Consider the following 22499-nt stretch of genomic DNA (forward strand, 5'->3'; position numbering starts at 1 on the left):
ATTCATTCCTTGGTGGGCATTTGAATTGTTTTCCCCCTTTAAGCTATTATGAATAATACTTCTGTAAAGACTCATGTACAAGTTTTTGTGTGTTCATGTTTTCATATCCCTTGGGTCCATACTTAGAAGTATAATCCTGGGTCACTCTGTGTTGAACTTTTTGAGGACATTCCAAACTATTTTCCAAAACGGCGCCTTTTTCCATTCCCATCGACAGGGTATGAAGGCTCCATCTCTCCATATTCTCACCAACACTTATTATTTTGTTTATATTGCTCTCCTATCAAATGCTCAGAGATAGCTCAGTGTGGTTTTTATTTTCATTTTACTAATGACGGATGAGGTTGAACATCTTGTCATGTGCTTTTTAGTTAAGTTTTATCCTCCCGATTTCAGCGCAACCAATTCAAGCTTTCAGCAGCGCAAACACTGTTGATGACACCCTCCTTCTTGAAATTCCTTCTTCCATCAGCTTTAGAACCTACCTTCTCTTGTTTTTGCCCCCTTCTCTGCTATATCCTTAAACTGAGTCCTGCTATGTCTCTTATCAAACTTCAAACGTTGAAGTATCCCATTTCTGCATTTTCAGCTCTGCCCATTAGTTTTTGTTTTTGTTTTTTTCATGATATTTATTGCCACCAGAAATTAAATTGAATATTTATTGGCTGGTTTATTTTCTGCATCACCCATTCCAGCGTAGCTCTGTGGAGGCAGGGACTTTTGTCTTGTTCATTACTATATCCTTGGTTTCCAGAACAGCACCTAGTTATAAATATTTTTGCATGAATAAATGTAAGTATTAGAACAATGTGAATAGATGTTATATGAATGAAGAGCAGAGATTTCCATAATTGAATAAGCTTCTGGATTGCTGACTGAACAAAGTTAACTGTGTGTCTTTCAGATGGTGAAATTTTCATTGGCCGTGAACATTTTTTTGGTGTGTAGTGTATCATGGATTTTTTTTTTAAGTGCTCTTCCAACTCAAGCAGCTACACTCCTTGAAACCCCAGCAAAATTTATACCCTAGCAAAAAAAAATAAACCCTAACAAAATTTAGAGATTTTGTTAGCACTTGGAAAAGTAAACTGTGATCACCAAAGCTCAGTATGAATTCACTATGAACAAATTATGTCAAATTATCCTTGAGTGTGCTGTTCATGGAGTTTTTATCAGAATGCCATTCTGTTGGAAGGCCTTGGCTGTGGTAGTCCTTGACAACAGCAGGGTTTTGAGCTGGCTTTATCATATGATTTCCCGTTTCTGAGAAGCTGAGTGAGTTGTCAGGATCTTGTGATCAGTCTGTCACTTAAGAATTTATGTCAAGATATCAGGCTGGGTTGAGATCTATGCCCTTGGGGAAAATCACCTATACAGTGAGCTATTTGCTGTCATCCATGTCACGGTGAATTTAAAGTGGTTACCAATGATCAAGAGTGGCGTTTCCAGGACGGGGTGGTAACAGAGTCTGTAGAGAGAGCCCTGAACACTAAACCCAGGAGAGGAAGGTAAAGAAAAAGAGGGGTGGGGTGAGTTGACCCAGGAGGTCCCCCTAATGTGAGTTCACAGCTACCTGTATGTCATAAGTGGCAAGAACAGCCATATTCCTAAGGACCAGGCTCAAAGGGTGACCAGACAGCAGAAGCCAGGAAAGCATTTAGTCGTGGGTCTCCCGTGATGCAGTAGGTCTGGCAAAGCAGTGGGTGACCTTGGTGGTGGCATTAGCACATTTTCAGAAGAGGTCTGGAGCCAGGTGGATAGTCTGGACTACTGTTTCTCAAAGTATGGCCCTGGAGCAGCAACATTGGCGTCCCCAGGAGTTTGTTAGAAATACAAATTTGGGGAGCCTGGTGATCTGTTTTTCACCAAGCCCTGAGCTGACACTCAGATTTGAGCCACTAATCAGAGTGACAGAAATAAGCTTTAGCAACAGAGTAACTATAACCATGTCCCATTCAAGGAGCTTCTGAAATACCTTCCCTACTGGTGTGGGAAGCCACCACTGAACGTGATCCCTACTTGGTCTGCAACTTGGTCTGCCTGTTAAAAAAATAATAATAAACATAAATGAAAAATCAGAGTAATGCTACTGCAGTTACATGTGTTAAGTACCATGTCCTCAGCAGCGTGCTTAGCAGATTTGATCCTAAAAGCTCCGTGGGGCTGAAACGGTGGCAATCCGCATTAGAGATGAAGATACTGACATCTAGGCCTATGAGGCAAGGCCACACAGCTAGTAAGTGGGGGTCCAGGACTTGCATTAGGTGGTTTGGCTACAGAACACTGGTCTGGGATACCTGGTTACTAGAAAGTACAAGGGAGATGATGGATGGATGGTTGGGTAGAAGGGAGGGAGGAGAGGAGGAAAGAAGGCGAAGAGGAGGAAAGGAGGAAAGAAGGAGGGGAAGGGTAGCTGCAGGTTTGGGGAATAAGGACCGAGTGACACTTCCTTCTTAAGGTGGCCTGTTTCCTTGTACCGCGGCGTTTTCCCATCTTGGTAAGTCAGCCAGTCCGTGTGCATCCGTCAGCTTCAGCCTGGACCCAGCCTGCACTGCTTCCTTCTAAGAATTTGGTTTCACGGGTGGTTTGTGATGTATTTTTCCCGTTGGTTTTTCCTCCCTGTCTCCCACTGCTCACATAGCCTTTGTGATTTAGATGAGCGCTCTTCCCAGTTGCTGAGGGATCCATGCCTGGCTCCGTCATGGACTGGAGAATATTCTGGGAAACCATGTTGTTCTTTGGGGACCCTGTGCTCAGGGGCTGATGCGAAGCTCCTCTCTGCTTCGTTCACCTTGGACCTCCTTGTTCCCAGCCTCTGCTTTAACAGCATATCATTTTCCCCTCCTCGCGTAGCAAAGCCCCAGGGACACTTAATCTCGTGTTCTCCTGAGGCTCTTTGGAGGCCTGGAGCCTGATCACTGTAATCAAGAAGGGGTGGGTGTGATGAGAGGCTGGGTTTGATTCTTCACCTAAGGTTCCTCATTTAGGCTTTTTGCTTTTGCATTCCTCCTCAAGGTTTGTAATGACGCGGGACGCAGCTCAAGGGCAGGAATGAGGTTTAACTTCAGCTGAGGTACAATAGAGGCTATTTGGCAAGTAAAACTTCCAAATGGCAGTTTAGCCTTGAAGGATATATGGAATTAGATATGCCGCGTGCCTTGATTCATGATCTCTGCATAATCGCATTGCTATGTAGATTACCTTGGCACTTTAGTAGACTGGAGAAATGGGCCGTTTAAAAGATTAACTTCCCCGAATCAGTGTTATGTGCTGCTGAAGAATGTGGGGGTAAGAGCCAGATGGGCTGGCTACCTGGGCTGACCCTACCTACTACTTCCTGTGGGGTCTTGACCTCTCTGAGTGTAGATTTCCTCATCTGTAAAGTGTAAATCATAGTAGTACCTGCATCACGGAATAATTCAGAGCATTAAATGAGATAAATGCCAATCACAGAGCTTTCTTATCATAGAAATTAAATGCTTAATAAGTGAGAACTATTTATATTACTATTATAAAATTATTATTTGAAGCGCCTTTTCTGTAGGTCCATACTCCTTTCTACTCTCAGTCATCTGCTTTTTTATGCACTCTCCGTTAGCCAATTCTTATTTCTCGTCGGCTTCACAGTCGCTGTGGTCACCTTTTAAGACATGCTGTCATTTCAGAGCACTGGCTAAATACAACCAAGATTGGCAACTCTGAATAATTCCACAGAGCCCCTAAAACACTCTGGCATTTCACTCAGACTCTCATATATGCCACCACGTTGTTCTCTCTTGTTTTCTGCCTCTGTATTCTCTGCATATTTCAGACATGGTTACTGAAGGTGGTCATCATCTTCCTCTGAAAAATAATCCAGCAGGAACCAATGAGGAGTAATTGGGCTTCAGGAGAGCATCACTGTCAAGTCTAGAAATCTGTGGGGGAGATAATCACATTTCATTTTTTTTCTTTCTTGTACATTTTCAGCATGTTCACATCCACGTTCTTCCGAGGAAGGCTGGAGACTTTCACAGGAATGACAGCATCTATGATGAGGTAGGTCTGCTCTCTCTGGTCTTATTGTTTGATCACAGGGCCTGTCACTGTGATGAAGTCAACCTAATGAACCAGGTATCACCCTGGATCTATGGTCTTAAAAGGGATTCCTCCCAGTAAGATTTGGGAAGTGGCGGCAGAGGCCCAGGAGCCGAGAGTGACTGTTTCAGGAACAGAAGGCAAGTGGATTATAATTTTCTTTCTCAGATGAAATCTGGCAGAAACCAAGTGTCCTTGTAATTTCTGTCCTGTCATTGACCACGGCACTAAACATTTGCATGGAGAATACAGCCCGGAGGCTTCATAGGAGATAATCTGTAGTGCCGTCAATGGAAATCAAGCAGATGGATACATGGTATTTTTGGTCAAATACTACATTTAATTTTAAAAACACTATGGAACTCAGTTTATCTTCTCTAACAGCATTTATTCAGAGTGGAACTTGGACTGATGGTCAGCAATAGCTAGGCTGGTTTCGATGATAAGTGTGTAACCATAAGTATTTAACAGTTAATGTGAGTCTAGATACGTCCATTGAAAGATATATGTGAAACCACTATAAAGATGAACAGCAGGAGCCAGGGGTCTGGTCCCGGAGCCTGGTTTACATGAGAACCTTCAGATATCTGTCTGCGCTATGTGGGGCGTATCCCATGTTGTTTGTGGCTATGCTGATGTCACCTGTAAGAAGATCATTTCGGTTTGACTACTTAGACTAGCCAGGGAAGGGGAAATGTGCTTCCCATGTATAAGAGCTGATGGGATGGCAGTGGTGCCTGGGAGTGCTTGCTTGGAAAAGGCTTTGAGGCTGTTTCTGGATGCAACAAGGAGAAGTGCTGTGATTGATTAGCCATGTCTGCCATGAGTATCACATAGGAGAGAGGAGCCATTTTAGCCGTCTGTTGGACACTCCTGTCCTAACCCTTAGAGAACGATGTTTAAGGTACATCTTACAATTTTGGTTCTTTGTCACATGGCTCTACCCCTGGGATATTCCGACTTGGTTTTCAGCAGTCCGATAGAACACTATTTTTTAAATATACTTACAAGGTTTTTTAATGCATCTTTGTAGTATTTATAGTTTCTTTGCAGTAACTGGGTGTTAAAATGGCTACCCAGACCCTGAAAATAAAGAATGAGAGGTCAAAAGTTAATAATGAGATGTATAATTAATTTTTCTGGGACTCACTGGACCCTTTGAGGTGACTAGTGATCATGCCTTTGGGACATAACTCCCTATCTTATGCAGCCTTGGTTTTCCAAGGACTGCAGTAGACCTGTGTAGGGTAAATAGGCTCTAATCACTGATCCCTAAGTGCTGGTCTGGGACCAACTGCCGCAAATCTCAATTCCCATGAGGTCCTATCCCTGGAGATACTGGTCCAGTATATTAGAGGGGTACGTAGGAATCAGTAGCTCATATGAGCACAAGAAAGTCCCCAGGAAATTCTGATGCATGGCTAGATTTGGAAAGAGGCTTTCTCCCAAATTTGTGCTCTCTGAAAACTGTATCCTGTAATACTTTATTTTGAGCTTAATTTTCATTGGATGTGGAATGTAGTTTGGGGTTAGGAAGAGCTTAGTTCGAGTTGGAAGAAAATCAGAATTATGGAGTAATTATAAAGATGCATTTTTAAAAAATACAAGTACTGATCTTATTAGCATAAACTAAGGTTAATAAATTGTTGCCAAGTACAGGCTATTTTAATGAATAAATTAGCACATGATTTATATACAAGTGAATACTGCTAAAGTGGTATTAGAAGTGCTTGAAAACACTGTTTTCTTAGGCTGAACTGTCACCTTGGAATCTTGTTTATATGCCAAATGTGCTTGTGACAGAAGCTGCCAGGCTGCACTTCAGCCCAGTTGGAGACGCGATGTCTAAGGTGGAGGCCGGCGTGTCGCGTTTCTCTCCTCCTTACTCGTTTGCCCTCGTGTGCAAGCTCTCCCAGTGTCTCGAGCCCCACAAGTGAAGCAACACATGTTCCTACCTCCCCTCTATTTGGAGAAGCATCTCAGGAGAAGTAATTACTAAAAGTTTCTGTTGTTGTTGTTCCCCTATCAATTGCTAAGTCGTAAGTACCCACTAAGGGAGATTGTGGCGCCAGACTGTGAAGAGATTGAACTTTGGGGTCAGGCAGAATTAGGTTCACACCCCAGTGGCACCTACTAATTGTGTGACACTGGTCAAGTCATTTAAATTCTAGCTTTTAACACCCTTTTCTTTAAAATGGAGACAATATATAATATATACACATCAAAAGATGGTTGCCTGTAATCTATGACATACTGTTCATGAAAAGCCTCCTGTAGGGATTGGTACATGCTAGGTGTTTATTAATAAGTAACTGTATCTGTTCTTAGTACCATTATTAGTTTTGTTTAAAAAAAAAAACAGAAACCAGCAATGGTGGGTAGATGGAGAACCTGGACTCAAAGCCAGGTCATTGGATGCCCCCATCTAGCATTCTTTTCAAGGGGCAGTTTCCAATTTTCCCTCTGTCTTGAACCACTCATTCTGAGATTCATCTTCCTCTTTGTACAAAAATACTTCCCCAGTTTGAGGACGTAATAAGATAATGTTTAGGAGGTAGCATGAGAAGCATGAAGCATGGTACTGGCATTATTGGTGCAAGACGGAATGTACATTAGACGGATCGATCTTAATTTGAAATGACGGCATGATGAGGGGGGTGTTCTTTATACTGACGGGAGGACTCACTCTAGATGGTGCATCTCTCCATGAAATACAGCAAACAGAAGGCCTTGGAGGGTGGGGCGTGGGAGCAGGGACAGCAGGAGGCTGAGCTCCATAAAATGTAATTGTATTCCTACTGCTGCCGAAATAGAAAATGATGCCTAGAGAACGTCTAGATTATAAATTGGCTAGGAATGTTGTGTTCTCCCTGGGCACTGTTTGCAGAGGGATGGTGACAAACCGGAGAAGGTTCACGGAAAGGTGATTGAGATGACAGAGGCTGGAAATGGTTACCTGGGGAGTCACTGAAGGTGAAGTTGTTCTGTTTTAAGAAGGGAAGGCTTGTAGAGGGAAGACAGTGACAGGGGTCTCTGTTTCTAAATACCTGAAGGGCTGGCAGGTAGAAAAAGTATTACATATGTTCTGTGTGCTGCAGAGGGCAGATTTGGGACTGCGAGGCATCAAGGAGGCAGATATCAATTCCACATAACAACAGGTCAAATCGATAGAAAGTTCTGAACACGCAGAGTGCCTTGCAAGGGGGTGAGCTTCTCATCCTGGGATCTATGCGAGCAGTGTGGATGGCTAGGATTCTTCAGGAGGACTTGTACGTTCAGTTCTTGGATGGACCGCATACTTCCGTGATTCCTGTCTTTACTTATCTGGCCATCTGATGATTACCTCTCTTTTTAGATTATGCAAGTTGTGTAACAAATAGTATAGGGTTTTTGTTGTTGTGGGTATTAGAGCATTTGGATCATTGCTTAGTAAAACACATTCTTTCTTGTTCAGTTCATGGAAATGTATTAACTCTTCCTTGAATTATATGAGACCACGCTGTAATGAATTTTGCTCATTCCCAGCCTACTTCCTGCTTTTCCTCAAGCTGGCTGTTGCATACTGTTGTTCCACGGGCTTCGCTTACCTCCTCACACGTGTTTTATTTTGCTTGCGAAGTATTATTTAAAGACATGCTTTGTTTTGCCTGCAAAGTATTTTTTAATGAATCTGGATGCTTTTAGGCCTGTCACTCATTCTCCGGGTCACTACCACTCCCTGCCCTTACCTGGATTGCCTCGCTGGTTTATAACACCTGCCTGACCCCTGAAGACATTTAAGTTTGAGATTCCTGCGTATTTCACGGGCTACTCCTCTTCTCTCTACAAGTCATACATTACTAGTCCCCAGGACCCTCTGTCTCGTCTGTGTGCTGCTAATCTGTAACATCCATCCCACCTCCTTGCTTACTTGTTGACAATGCTCTGGCCTTGGGTGAGTGCTTTAACTTCAGTAGTGAGTCTGCCCACCTCCCCTGCTCCTGTTAGTCTCATTCTCTCTCTCTCTCTCTGCTTGCTTTTGTCAAGTACCTAATTCTTGTTCCCACCTCAGGGACTTTGCACATGTCGTCTTCTTTGCCTGTAACTTCTTCCATCTTCTCTTGCCCTTCATATGGCTTCACATCTTCTTCCAAATCTCAGTCCGTGTATTATCTCCTCAAAGAGTCCTTTTCACCGATTTCCCACCTCCCCACTCCGTCTAATGTAACTAATCTTCTATCCACTCCATGGGAAGACTGTCCTATTTCCATGTTTATTTCCTTTTGTAACATTTATCACACTTGAAATCATTTATTAGTTCATTATTCAGTGCCTGCATCTCCAACTACACTGCAGAGCCATGAGGACAGGGACCTAATCTGGTATAGGAATAGTAAATAAATACCTGTCAAATGAATGAATACATGAAAAAACAGGACATTGAAATAGAGGAACTTGACATTCCTCTACTGATCCTTATATAATTTAAAAGGAGGGGTGGGGAGAGTATAGCTCAAGCAGTAGAGCACGTGCTTAGCATTCATGAGGTCCTGGGTTAAATCCCTAGTACCTCCTCCAAATATAAATAAATAGACCCAATTACCTCCCCCTCATTAAAAAAGAAAAGGAGAGAACATCTTGGTTTGCAGAAAGTCACTTTATTTACTCATACCTACACTGGTGACATTCTGACATGGTGAGGTCAGCCATCCGAGGTTAATTTAATGCAGCACTGATGGAATGAAGTCTGTTGGTCAGAAATCAGTGTACAAACAGCTGCAAATCATGGCATATCATAAGGGCTTGCTGAAGTAATTATAAACCTTGTCTGATTGCTAAGCAAGTCTGGTAGGCATGTGTGAAAGCTGATAAGCAACTTGCCTCCCCCCAAACCTAGACTTGCGTGTCGGGAACAGATACAGGTGTGGAATTTACTGAAAGCAGGCTGAGAGTCTCTCTCCCTTTCTTTCCAGGCTTGATTATCATTTCTGATTGTATCTTTATCTGCTCTTCCTCCAGCTCTCTGTCCTGAATTTGTCTTTTTGCATTTTGTTCATAATTTGTCTTCCTCATTTCAGAGGATGAGTCTCTGTCCTCTCCCTCAAAACTCGGTTCAAACTTCATCCTTTCCAAGGCAGAATCTCTTATAAAGCTCTTTCTTTGTGGTTCTCTGTGCAGATCTTATTTATCTGGTGCTCTTAAACCCTTTCTATATCTATGTTATTTCAGTTTCCATGAATTATATGAGGCCTTCTCTGAACTCCATTATCGTGACGAGTTGATGAACATGATGATAATGACATAAATGGGTCCTTGGATAAGGGAGCATGTATAGCTAATGTGGGGGATGGAAACAACCATTGCCTAATGCCATGGTGCATGATCTCATTAATTCAGTAAGGCTTACCCTAGCAGTGTCCCAAATAAGCAACGCTCATAACTGCATTGGACAATTCATTCAACGTTTATGGGTGACATTGAAGAGTTGTGATTGTGCACTGTATAAAACCCATTACTGATGAAGGAAGTGACTATTATTAAAGCAAATGGGAATAGCAATCAGAAACTGGACAAACTCAACCATGAATTTCATAGAGCAACTGTGGGTTCAAGCATATCATGGGAAGCAATTGCTTGGCTTAACAAAATGCATGAACAAAATCAATTTGCTAAAATGCAGGTCATTTGGCCCTCAGGGCCGGAGAGAACGATTATATTGCTGATAGTATTTATTGTTGAACTTGGGTCTCTTTCACACACCATTTGACAATGGGCTCAAAGTCCACGGGTCCCCAGTTGACTCTGCAAAAGGGAAGGAATGTTTCACTGAGACAGTTAATTAGCCTTTTTTTTTCCCTCTGAGTTCAATGATGTCCGCATACTAAGGGACGAGTTTTCTAGTGTTTGAGAATTTCGGATTGAAAACTGTTAACTCTTGTGAAGAATAAAGTTAAGAACCCCTTTGGTTCTTCTTAAACTCATGAGAACTTTTAACTCAAAGAAGCTGGATGTGATATAACTAACAAATATATAGTAATGGTAATTTTTCTTATAGTAGTGATAATTTAATGATCTCTAACCTCAAATTCTCCCTGAATGAATCTCTCAGTGCTCTGTGGATACCTATTTTAATGACAAGAGAACTTGGTAGACATCTGGTTTACCCTCACCTAGATCAGATTCTTACTGAATTAAATCTCTGTGTCCTTTGAAAAAGAGAAACATAAAAACTACCAGAGAAACATTTATCTGCTTAAAAAAATTATTCCCACCCCTTTTTCTTAGTAAAGATAAGAATTCAGGGAAGGCATAATTCAGATTAGTCACCTTTGATGGAGTCTGTCATGAGGAATGTTGAGAAGCATGAAGAGCTATAAATGGTGGTGATGGTGGGCTGGGGGCCTCCCGAGAAAATCATGAAGTCCTTGGACTCTTAAGAGGACAAAAGGAATGAGAGAGGGCAGAAGAGTAGCAAGATGATGGAGGACAGGGATCTATAGGATAAGCCTCAAGCCAAAGGATGCGGCTTTTATGGTTTTTCCCAGGATCAGCTTCGAGAACTGCCACCCTGTCTGTTTTCCCAGAGCTGCTGTTCTCTCTCATTTGAATGTGCTCAGCTACACAGTGGGGAGGAATAAGCAAGAAGAAGTTAACAACATGCCAGTCTATCCCTAAAACCACTCCATCAAAGTGCTCCATGTGGTCCTTCTTCATTATTTTCTAAATAAGGCTTTGTTGTGTGCCCTCCACAGAGAATTCTCTCTCGAAACAGACATGTTCCAGCAGAGATCTGTAGGATGCTTGCTAGTTAAGATGGAGAATATTTGCTCCAAGAAGTCCTTCTTGCCAGGGTGTCTATCTGTCCCCTGCCTGCTTCTCACAGTGCTGTTTTCAGTCACTGATAATTGTGTCAAACCTCAGTTAACATCAGTACTTGAAGACTGCGCCGCTTGTGTGTTTTTCAAAGTCTTAATTAGGTTTATCATCAAGGTTCTTGGCATAGCTATCAATGAAAAGTCACTGGAGAAGAGTGTCCAGAAAGTTTTGATAACTTTGGAGCCTATGATCCACTATCGAGATCTCACATAAGAATTTTTTTATAAATCAGTTTACTTAGAGAATTGAGAGTGTGGGTAATAGAGACGGAAACAAAGTTGCAGGAGGAATAAGTTATGAGCAGAAATGGATAAATGCAATAAGAAAAAAAGAGATATGAATTAAGCACTGACATTTTTGTATCAGTATAAATTATAATGGCCTCAAAGAGAAAAGCTCCCAAACGTTTGACTTGATCTCTCTTTTAAAGAAGAGAAGCAAAATAAGTAAGAATTAGAGGGGAAAGGAAGATAAAAATTAATTCATTGTTAAAGCCCAAAGCATTTTTTTTTTAACAGAGTGATTCAGATTTGTTTGTTTTTTTTTTTTAACATTTTTTATTGATTTATAATCATTTTACAATGTTGTGTCAAATTCCAGTGTTCAGCACAATTTTTCAGTTATTCATGGACATATACACACTCATTGTCACATTTTTTTCTCTGTGAATTATCATAACATTTTGTGTATATTTCCCTGTGCTATACAGTGTAGTCTATTCTACAATTTTGAAATCCCGGTCTATCCCTTCCCACCCTCCACCCCCCTGGCAACCACAAGTCTGTATTCTCTGTCTATGAGTCTATTTCTGTCCTGTATTTACGCTTTGTTTTTGTTTGTTTGTTTTTGTTTTTGTTTTTTAGATTCCACATATGAGTGATCTCATATGGTATTTTTCTTTCTCTTTCTGGCTTACTTCACTTAGAATGACATTCTCCAGGAGCATCCATGTTGCTGCAAATGGCATTATGTTGTCCGTTTTTATGGCTGAGTAGTACTCCATTGTATAAATATACCACATCTTCTTTATCCAGTCACCTGTTGATGGACATTTAGGCTGTTTCCATGTTTTGGCTATTGTAAATAGTGCTGCTATGAACATTGGGGTGCAGGTGTCATCCTGAAGTAGGGTTCCTTCTGGATACAAGCCCAGGAGTGGGATTCCTGGGTCATATGGTAAGTCTATTCATAGTCTTTTGAGGAATCTCCACACTGTTTTCCATAGTGGCTGCACCAAACTGCATTCCCACCAGCAGTGTAGGAGGGTTCCCCTTTCTCCACAGCCTCTCCAGCATTTGTCATTTGTGGATTTTTGAATGACGGCCATTCTGACTGGTGTGAGGTGATACCTCATTGTAGTTTTGATTTGCATTTCTCTGATAATTAGTGAAAAGCCCAAAGCATTTAAAATCACTTTTGCTTTTCAATTATCATCTGTCCTATGTTAGACAAAACAATGATAATATTATTTCAAATAACCTTTATAAGTTAATCCCCTTACCCCTTAGGTTGGAGCAGAACTTGTTCTTTGAAACTATCATGGGTCATTTGTGAGCAGAGAAGAGCAATAGGGCTCCGAGTTGCGTGCTTCAAAGAAGGCACAGAGAGCCCTGGAAATACAGCCTGGCATTTGGAATCCCAGCTTGGATACCCACAATGTGGGCATCCTTCTTGTCACCATCAGGTGATGTCCATCATCAGTGTTCCCAGTCTGTACTTTGCACGTTGTGTTCTAAAGCAGCACTGCCCAGCAGAAATATAATGTGAATTACATATGTAATTTGAAGTGTTTTAGTGGCTACGTTAAAATGAGAGAAAAGAAATAGGTGACATTAACTATAATGGTACAATTTTTAACCCATTACAACCCAAATAGTATCATTTCAACATGTAACTAATATAAGCCATTATTAATGAGATAGTCACATCCTCTTTTTGTATAAATTCTTTAAGTACCGTATGTATTTTACATTTCCAGCACATCTCAACCTAAGACTAGCTGCATGTGGCTAGTGCCTACCAAAATGGATGGTGTGGTTCCAGAATTTATTAAACCCAGTTAGCTTCATTAGTTTTCATAAAGTGTAATTTGATGTAAAACCTCTCAGTTTTTTTTCACCCTGACCCTCCAAATCCAGGGGATACTAATTTATTTTTCCTGGTCCTGAAAATCATAACACAGGAATTGCATCATCAAACAATTGAGTTAGGTTCCATCATCCTTGATCAAGACTTTGTTGAAGTTTTAAAGATGAAATGACCTCAAAGATGGCCAAATGGATCCCTCTACACAGAATTTACTTTTTAAAAAAAATCTTTTGGCTACTGATTTCACCAGGGATGCTCCCATGGTAATCCATGAATTTTGGAGGACAGATAAGCCACCATACTATTTTGATCATTGTTTCTGAAGACTATAGCTTTTCTGTGGGTGACCCAATCAAACATTATTCAGGTTCTTGTTCCACTTTTGAAAAGAAACACATTAAATGTCCTTTTGAGGTATTATCATCTTGGGGTTAAGACTGGGGCTCTCAGGGGAAGATTATAGCTCATGGGTAGAGTGCCTGCTTAGCATGCACGAGGTCCTGGGTTCAATCCCCAGCACCTCCATTAAAGATAAGTAAATAAATAAACCTAATTACCTTTCCTCCCCCACCCCCCATTTTTTTTTTTAATTAAAGGGGGAAAAAAAATACACACTAGGGCTTTCAAGCCAGATTACTTGGTGTTCATGCTCAGCTCTGTGTCCTTGAACAAGTTGCCAAACTATTCTGTGTGTTAATTTCTTCATCTGTATAATGGGGATTATGGCGGGGCTGCTGTGATAATTATGTGTTATTACGTATAAAGCCTGCAAACAATGCCTGGTGGTCAGCTGATGCTCGGTACCTAGCAGCTTTTACGATTTGTGTAGTTGTTAGCACTACTGTCGTCGTCATCGTCATCATCTTCATCGTCCGCCTCATCCTGAGCACGCGTCAGACTAAGGAGTTGGTGGGGGTGAGTGAGGAGTCTGACTGGCCAGAGACCACCTTCTTGGAGACCCAGGAGTTTTTCCAAATCCTAAGAACCCATCAAGAGGCAATCGTGCGGGTTCAATGTCATTACCAGTGACTGTCATCATGTGTGCCTGTGGGTGAGAACCCTTCCGAGACATAGCAGCTCAGTAATTTGTGAGCACATTAAACTTCTAAGCTGCCCCAAGTATGCAGCCCGCACGATCCAGACATTCAAACACAGTGAGGAAGTCTCTTCCGAGAAGAAGTTCTGGCTAAGGATTTTATTCTAAGACTTTCAAATTGCTTTAGCTTACTGGGAAACAGATCTTTTTAGAGATTTTTATGAGCCCCTGATTTCGAGGAGCAAGTTGAGAGATGCCTGATTCTCTTTCTAACCAAGAAAAATCTAGAAAAGGCTCCTATACCTACATAGCTCTAAATTCTATACATTAGGTCAGTACAGTAATTTATTACAAGTTCTTTAATGTTGAATTTGCTATTTACATCTCAATGTCTTTCATGTGTCTCATATTTAAATTAGGAGGAAAAAAATCCAACAGCATTGGGTTCACAGTAACAAACAATAGATTAACAGTAATAAACAACTCTAGTTCTTAATCTTTGTTCCTAGGGAGGGGTCTAATGAAAAATAATAATAGAATAAAATTGTTACAGTTATTTAATGAGCACCCACAATGGGCTGGACTCTATACTGGGTGCTACGCATGCATTACTTTAATCGTCGTAAACCTTACAGGGTACGTGTTACTGATACCATTATATTGAAGCTAAGCCTCACAGTGGGTGAGCGTTCGTCCTTATCTTATAACCAGCTCAGGGTCAAGCTTGTTTACACGAAAGCCTGTTTAACTTTAAAGCCTTTTGTGTGAGGAAAATATTATCTTTCTTTTTGTGGAAAATGCAGGAATAATGAAATAACTGATTTTCTTAGAGACTGTGCCTTCCAGTGCTCAACCTTGAAAAGTTGCCAGATCTCTGTTCAACCTTAGAGACATTCATACACACACACATATACACCCCACCTCTTGGATTTCAATTAAACCCTATAGGCTCTTGATATGCCACTGCTAATCAAGTATGTAAGACTTAAAATGTAGGAAATTGGCATTTTCCATAGTTAGATATTTTCTCTGCTTTTAGGATATAACCTACTAGCCCCCAGCTGGGCACTTTATTATAATGCCTTTTTATAGGTGTTTTTTCTTTTCTTTTCTTTTTCTTTCTTTCTTTTCTTTTCTTTTTCTTTTTTTTAAACAGGGCGGTCATCAACACTCTCTAGCCAAGCTTCTACAATTCCCAAGGTCATCCTTTCTAAGCTGGCTTTTTGCACTGAACCTCTTAGATACTTTTGCATGCCTTATAGTGCATGCATGTCATGATAGCACACTAAAATATTTACAAGGAAATTGCTGCCTTTTTTTTTTTATCCCTCAAAACGAAACAGTCCTTGCTTACAACTCTCAGAGGACCATAAATACCTTGTAGGCCAGCTGCACCAGTACCTGCTGGAAATTCTTCTTCCCTTAGCAGGAACTAAGGGACTCCTAGATTATTCCCTCTGCACTGAAATGAAGCCTTGTTTCGGCATCTTCTTTTTCCCTTAAAATAATTTGGATTCTTCTTAGAAAACTCTTTGGAGTTATTGAAGAGATGTTTGCAGATCTGAGTCAAATCCATGTGTGAACTTCCGGTTGGCTTCTCCAGTCATCTTGGCCGTTATCAGTTGATGTGAAAGTGGAGGCTGAATTTTTTTTCCCCTGAAATAACCTGAAATAAGCCATCTGACTTGTTTTCTTGAAACATTTTCCCTCCACATGATGTGTCTACCATTTACCTTCCTTCCTTGGGGGCACTGAGATAATTTCTTCTTTGAGATTTCATCTCAAATTCAACAGCGTGAGGAGCTTGAAGGAGTTTCATCTGCTGGTCATCTTGGCTGAACCAGATGTTTTAAGAGAGGTTAGGGACAAGATTTTCTTTGGTTGGTGATACTGTCCAGTGGAGAAGGAGCATATGGTAGATTTTGACATCAGCATGCTGGTGAGTTAATGCAGCCGATAACATACAAGATGGGGGAGTGAGTTATGTTTACTTCCAACAGAGAAATAAGAAAACTGAGGCACATAAATTTTTCTGAGGTCACAGAAAAAAGAAGAAACAGACCTGAGAGTCATACTCAGGCTTTCTGGTCCCAGGATCTGGGTTCTCTTTCACTCTGCCACCTCTGTGAACTCCCAGAGATGTTTACCTTTGTCCTTTCTACCTCCTCACAACCTGATAATTCCCACCATCTGATGGAGGAGGTTCTCAAGAGATACCTGTTCAGCTGACTCCCCAACTCTCTGAATTCAGAGGCGGGTTCTCCCATTCCTCAGCTCTCTGGCTTTCCTTTACCAGCTGCAACCCTACCCCCTTTTCCTGGGGACTGTCTTCCTTCCTGTCAAAACCTCCTCTCTGCAAGGATGTATGTCAGTTGTTGCTCAGGAAAACAGAGAGAAAACAAGCAAACAAACATGAAGGCCTCCTGTCAAGAAAGAATCAGGACCTTCATGAGAAGAACAGTTGTCGTCTTTCCTGAAATTGATGACATATTTTTCAAACTTGCAAAGCCTGATAGGAAAAGAATGGGGTTTTAAAGCCGAATTGTCGATCCTTTTTCCAGAGGAAAAGTGAGACTTTGCTGGGAACTCCAGAATCAAATCACAAAGGCCAGCTCTAGACCTTGTACCCATTTCTGGAATCTACTTGAAATTAGTTTGCTGAATGGCCCGCTGAGGGCCCCATTGGCTCTCTAAGTTAGACCAATCCAAGATAGTACAGTACGCAGGCACCTCCCTGTTTTGGAATTGTGTCAGCTTCCTGCAACGAGAATAATAGATATTTCTGCTTTCTCCCCTTCTAGGCTCAAAAGTGTTGTTATCTGTGTCATAGTTTCCAAGTTACCTCAGAGCATGTGTCTGTGAAACTTGTATAACTTACCTATTTAATGTGAAAAAAATCTTCGCCTGGGAAATAATTTAAATGCCAAATAATATAGGATTTTGGTTCAGTCATATGTGTTCATACGTATCAGTGAGTGTTTTAAAATAATTTTAGTGACATAAAATACTGGAATATAATGTTGAGTGAAAAGAGTGGCGCGTAAACCAAGAACAGAACAGAAGCGTATGCACCTAGTAATTAAAAGGGGCTGTGTCTGGATAATGAAATTAGACATCACTCCTATTTCTTTCTTTATATTCTTTGGCATTTCCCTTCATATAATGAATGAACAATAATTCTGTAATGTAAAAAAAACAAACATTAGGAGTCATTTTTTAAAAGCAGACATTCTATGTTCCTTTTTATTCATTGGCAGAGACCAATGGTGAACAGAGTAAAAGAAATTGACTTTCGTTTTGGAAAGAACCTCATGGGAAATAGTTGTGTATGACCTACCACTTAATTTGAAATATCCAGAGAAGTAGCCTTTGGGGGGTTTCCAGTCTCTGACTTGTTAAGGAAAAATACTCTTCAGGCTAGCATCTCCCCTGAGTTCTTGCTCTGAGGGGCAGGGGCAAGGATACCTTGAAACAGGCATTCGTGCTGATGGGACGCTGTGCAGTCTCATGTTCGCCATTCACTCTGTCTCGTCTCAGGTTTCCTCTCAATCACCAAGTCACTTCTTCTGTGTCTGAGGTTCATTTGAGTGTAACAGTTATTAATTTCACGTTCACCAATTTGACTATGCAAAAATGAAATGTTCTTTATTCCCCAGATTCAGTTTCCTTCTGGGCTGTGACAGCAAACCACTTCACTGGCCCAGAGTCACATTTCGTTCTGCAAGTTCAGTGCTCTCTGGGTGACTTCAGGTCTGTAATTCAGCCCCATTCTGATATATAACCTCTCTATTCAGCATCCTGCTCCCTAGGGCTGTTACGAACAGTGTGTTGCATGGAGCAGGCAGGGATTATGTGGTCCTTGGCTCTTGTTTCGCTGGCATATGATATCCAAGTAATCTGCCTTAGCTGGTCCTTGGGTGCATCCCTGGTGCATGCTGACACCCATCACAAGAGCCATCATCCTTTGGGGGTTGGTGTTCATTGGTCTCCTGCATCCCTGAGGTATCTATCCATGGTCCTGACGTGGCCTCTGGTCACAGCACATGAAGGCCACCCACTCAATGCCCTTTGCCAGCTTTTCAGCATTCTTCTCATGGGCACAGAGAAGTCTTTCTGTTCTTCCACACTTACCTGAGGTCTGCAGGAGGTTGAGGACTCCCTGGCAGGCACTCATGTTGTCAGTGACTCTCTTAGCAGAGTTATGTACTTCCAGACCTGCCAACACCTTAATTTTAGCTGATTGAGACCCATTTCAGACTTCTGACCTCCAGAACTGTAAGATAATGAATATACATTGTTCTAAGCCACTAAGTTTGTAGAAATTTTTTACAGGAGCAAATATAAAACTAACATACTACCAAACCCCGGGATTCAGCTTGGAGCTTGGGGAGAAAGGCAGGGATAGAGCATGTTGCCCTACTGTGCACACTCTGTCTTGATTTCTCTTTCTTGCTTTTTTGCTTTTCTCTGTCTTAACTCTGTTTCCTCTCCAATTTGAAAGTGTTTTTTCAAGTCTGGGGACAGAAGGGTAGAGCTATTCAGCCTCCTTACTCTTCTGCATGAATTGTTTCTGCCTCACATGGGGGCAGTGCCTTCTGCACTTGGAAGCCAAGCTGGTGAATGGAGGAAACTACTACGAACCAGCAGGTGCACTTCCACTCAGCCAGGAGAGGGTCAAGAGGGAAAAGGCACATGAGTGATGACTCTGAATTATTAACTTGCCTCATACGGACAAGAAATGAGCAACCGTGACTACGGAGAGACTAGGAAACCCTGAGCACCCCAGGGCAGTGTGCTCTGATGGAGGGCCAGCCAAGTTCAGGGAAGGAAGTGACCACCTTCCTTCCCTCCTGCGGGGGCTCGTGTCCTAGCTCCGCTGCTAATGAGATTCTGGCAGCTGCCTTTGTCTGGGGCTCAGTTTCCCTCTCCTCAAACTGAGAGGCATTCATCTCATCTAGGTCACCTCTACGCACGCTTCTAGCTCGGATGCTTTGTGATTCTGTGATACTAACTAGTTCATCTGAGTTGCCCTGAGGACGCCTTCCCTTTGATTTCCACATGGCAGCCACATTAGCATAGCAGAAAGGATATTGACACTGCAGTTGACTTTTAAAATTCACCGAGAAGGGGAGATGAAATGAAGACACACCAGATGGAACGTGCGCTCCCTACTATTTCAAAACTTAGGCATTTCCACTAAATGTTGGCACAAACTTAAAATTAAATATCATCTCAAGTGCTATTTCCAGTTTTCTAAGTGACAACAATAGTCTTTTCGAAAAGAGGAGAGACTGTTCTAAGACTGCTTCTAAAACTCTTGGAATTTTATTTAATGATTGGTGATAATAAGGGAATAACGGAGATCGGAAGGAGGAACATGCAGGCAATTGAGACACAGATCTGGCCCCACCACTGAGTGACTGGGACTTCTAGGAACCAGTCTCGAGAAGCTCTGTGAATCTGGCTCTTCACCAAAGAGTTTATTCACTAAATAAACTTTTGGTGTCTTTCATGTTTAGGGGTCCACCATGCTGTGGTCCTTGATTCGTTTGGTAACAGTCCCCTTGGAGAATGCTGCTGAAAGCCGGGAAGTTCTTAGCTAAGAAAAATGTTTAAATATTTACCCAGATACCTTAAAGATTTGCAATTAATAGTGGGATATTTTTAAGTCCCAGGTTAATAACTTGGAGGAGAGAGAAGAATGTTCTCTCTAGGAGGTTAGTAATACTGATTCTCTGCAGTTCAGAAAACTTGATGCTCTCCAACTCATTCTTGAATGTCACCCTCTGTAGCTATTGTTCACCAAATGCTGCCAGTCTTTCCAGCTAAGCACCTCTTCCAGTTCTCCCCAGTCTGGGCTGGGCAGGAGTTCAGGAATTCTACTCTCCAGAGTTTTTCTGGGGCTTTCTCAAGTCTGCCAAATCTTTTTCTCCGTCTACTTCTCTCTTGATTGTGGGTGAAATTAGAGAGAAATCTTAATTTATATTCTTTCCCCAATCTATATTTGAAGGTTGGGGTGTACAATTTTAGTGCCACCCCATATCACACCAAAATTGCCTTCTATTTGTTTCTTTCCCTCCCACCTTCCCCCTCTTTGTTCCTTCCCAACTTCTTTTTTCTCATCAGTTGCCTCTTTGAATCCTGTGGCTTAATTTGTACTTGATTTCGCATTTAGCACCGACTGGTAAATTTCCCCTGGTTCTCACCATTATTTTGTGGCTGTTAGTGTTGGTTTTGTTAGATGCTGGGGAAAGAGGAAAGTTCTTTCTTTTACACCTGTCACCTTTATGATGATGAAGGAGCCTGTATTTTGTACCATTTATTTTGTGTTCTCATTCTTATCCTCTTTCTTCAGGACCTCACCAACCAGTACTTCCAAGCTCTGTTCCAGCCACCCCTGTTCATTATCACATAAGCCGGCAGTTTCCCTTATATTCAGTTACTGACATACCAATGCCCAAGCAAGTCCAAACTTCTTGGCGTATGCTTTCAAGACCCTTTGAAATCTAATTTTGTCTCTTCCTCCAACTAGTCACTGGCACTCATGAACCATTTGCTTAATCAAACTGGCCTCCTCATGGGTCCAGTAGTGAACCAAATCATTGCCCCTTTTGTGCTTACAGATTGCTACTTAACAATAATTTGAAAAGCCCTTGCCTCCACCCTTGCCCTGTCCAAACTTGGAAAGGGATTTCCTAACGACACCAGTCCACACTAATCTTCCTCCTCTAGACCTTGTTGAGTATATGTTTAAGCACTTACAGAGTCTCAGAATAACTGAGTTGAAAGGCTCCAAACAATTTACTGCATTTTAAATATGGAGAGACTGATGCTCAGGTGGGTTAATGGTAATAGCAGTGACCATTTTTTGTTCCTAGTGTGTGCCAGACCCTAGGGTGAGGACATTCTATGTTTCTTAAATGAGTGCTATATTCAGATATAACTAGAATACCATATAGTTACCCATTTGAAATATTTGATTCAGTGGTTCTAAGTGTACTTACAGAGTGTGAAGTCATCACTATTTAATTCCAGAATGTTTGATTACCCCAGAAATAAATCTCATGTCCAATAGCAGTGACTCCCCGTTCCTTCCTTCCTTCAGCCTCTGGCAACTGCTAGTCTATTTTGTGTCTCTATGAGTTGTCTTTTGTGAGCATTTCACATATGCGGCATTGTATGTTACATGATCCTTTGGGACTGACTTCTTTCACTTAGCACCACATTTTCAAGGTTCGTATACCATGTAGGAGGATTCAGTACGTCATTTATTTGGTCAAATAATCTGCTGTTGTTTGGCTGTACCCCGTTTTGTTTATCCATTTGTCAGTTGGTGGCCATTGGGGTTGCTTTTACGTTCTCTATAAACAACACTGTTTATGAGCAACACTTAGGAATGCTGCCACTGTGAAGGCTGCTATTCCTGGACTAGTGTTTGCGTGGATGTGTATTTTCATTTCCCTTGTGTATATGCCTAGGGGTGGCATTGCCGGGTCCTATGGGAACTTAGTGTTCAACCTTTTGAAGTAATGTTAAAGTGTTTCCCAAAGCAGCTATACCATTTTACATTCTTATCGGAAGTGTACAAAAGTTCTAATTCCCTAATTCCTTCATATCCTCATCAATACTTATTTTCCAAGTTTTTGAGTATAGTCATTCTGGTGTGTGTGAAGTGGTATCTCACTGTGGTTTTGATTGGATTAGCCGTCCCGAATGGCTAATGACGTAGGGTGTCTTTGCACGTGCTTTCCGGCCATTTGTAGAATTTCTTTTGTGAAATGTCCATTTGGCTCCTGTGCCCATTTTTAAATCAGGTTTTATGTCTTTTTATGGTGGAGCTGTAAGAAGAATCTTCATATTTAACTCATTTAACCCTTGCAGTGTCTCTCTGCGATTGACATACTCACCTATGTTTCGTAGGTAAAGCAACAGAAGTTCAAAGGTGTCCGCTCATTTGCCCAGGGTTCCGTAGATTGCAACAACAGCTCAGCACCAAAGCACTGGCTTTCTGACTCTGGCCCAAGGGCATTTCCCAGTGGTGTGCCCACTCTTCTGTTCTTTTCTGTTTCGCTTGAAAAATAAAACAATGAAGACTAAATGTGACCATAAAAAATAACGTTAGTAAAGTTCAAAAAACAGTGTAGAAATGTGCAGGGTTAAATGAGAACAAAATCCAAAGCATAAGGACAGTGAGGTACTGAGGTTAGCAGATAAAACAGGAAGTACACTTTTGCTTCTTGGAGTCACGTGAGTCACACGGTTGGAAGGAAGACAACTGGCCTCAGGATTATCACACCAAGGAAGGATTGCACAGGCTCCGAACGACGTGGCTTAGGGCAGAAGCCGCCCCTGGTCCTGATGCATGCTTGGTACGCAGGGAGTGAGTGTTTCAAGCACAAGAGGATGGCTTGGTGCAAGGTGGCGCCAGGAGTGGTGCCTAGAG

General features: G+C 41.7%; 1 protein-coding gene across 8 annotated transcripts in view; it reads left to right on the forward strand.

The window, feature by feature from the left end:
- The window catches only part of FHIT (fragile histidine triad diadenosine triphosphatase), a 1253716-nt gene that overhangs the window by 1089359 nt on the left and 141858 nt on the right, over positions 1-22499 (forward strand). For 7 of the 8 annotated variants that reach the window (XM_045505414.2, XM_010968301.3, XM_045505415.2 and 4 more), the window contains one exon: positions 3970-4038. The exons of the other annotated variant lie outside the window; for it this stretch is intronic. In XM_045505414.2, coding sequence (XP_045361370.1) covers positions 3970-4038 — 69 coding nt within the window. The remainder of the gene's footprint in view (positions 1-3969; positions 4039-22499) is intronic. 8 annotated transcript variants of the gene reach the window in all.

Source organism: Camelus bactrianus, chromosome 17 (genome assembly GCF_048773025.1).
Source record: "Camelus bactrianus isolate YW-2024 breed Bactrian camel chromosome 17, ASM4877302v1, whole genome shotgun sequence".
NCBI lineage: Eukaryota > Metazoa > Chordata > Mammalia > Artiodactyla > Camelidae > Camelus > Camelus bactrianus.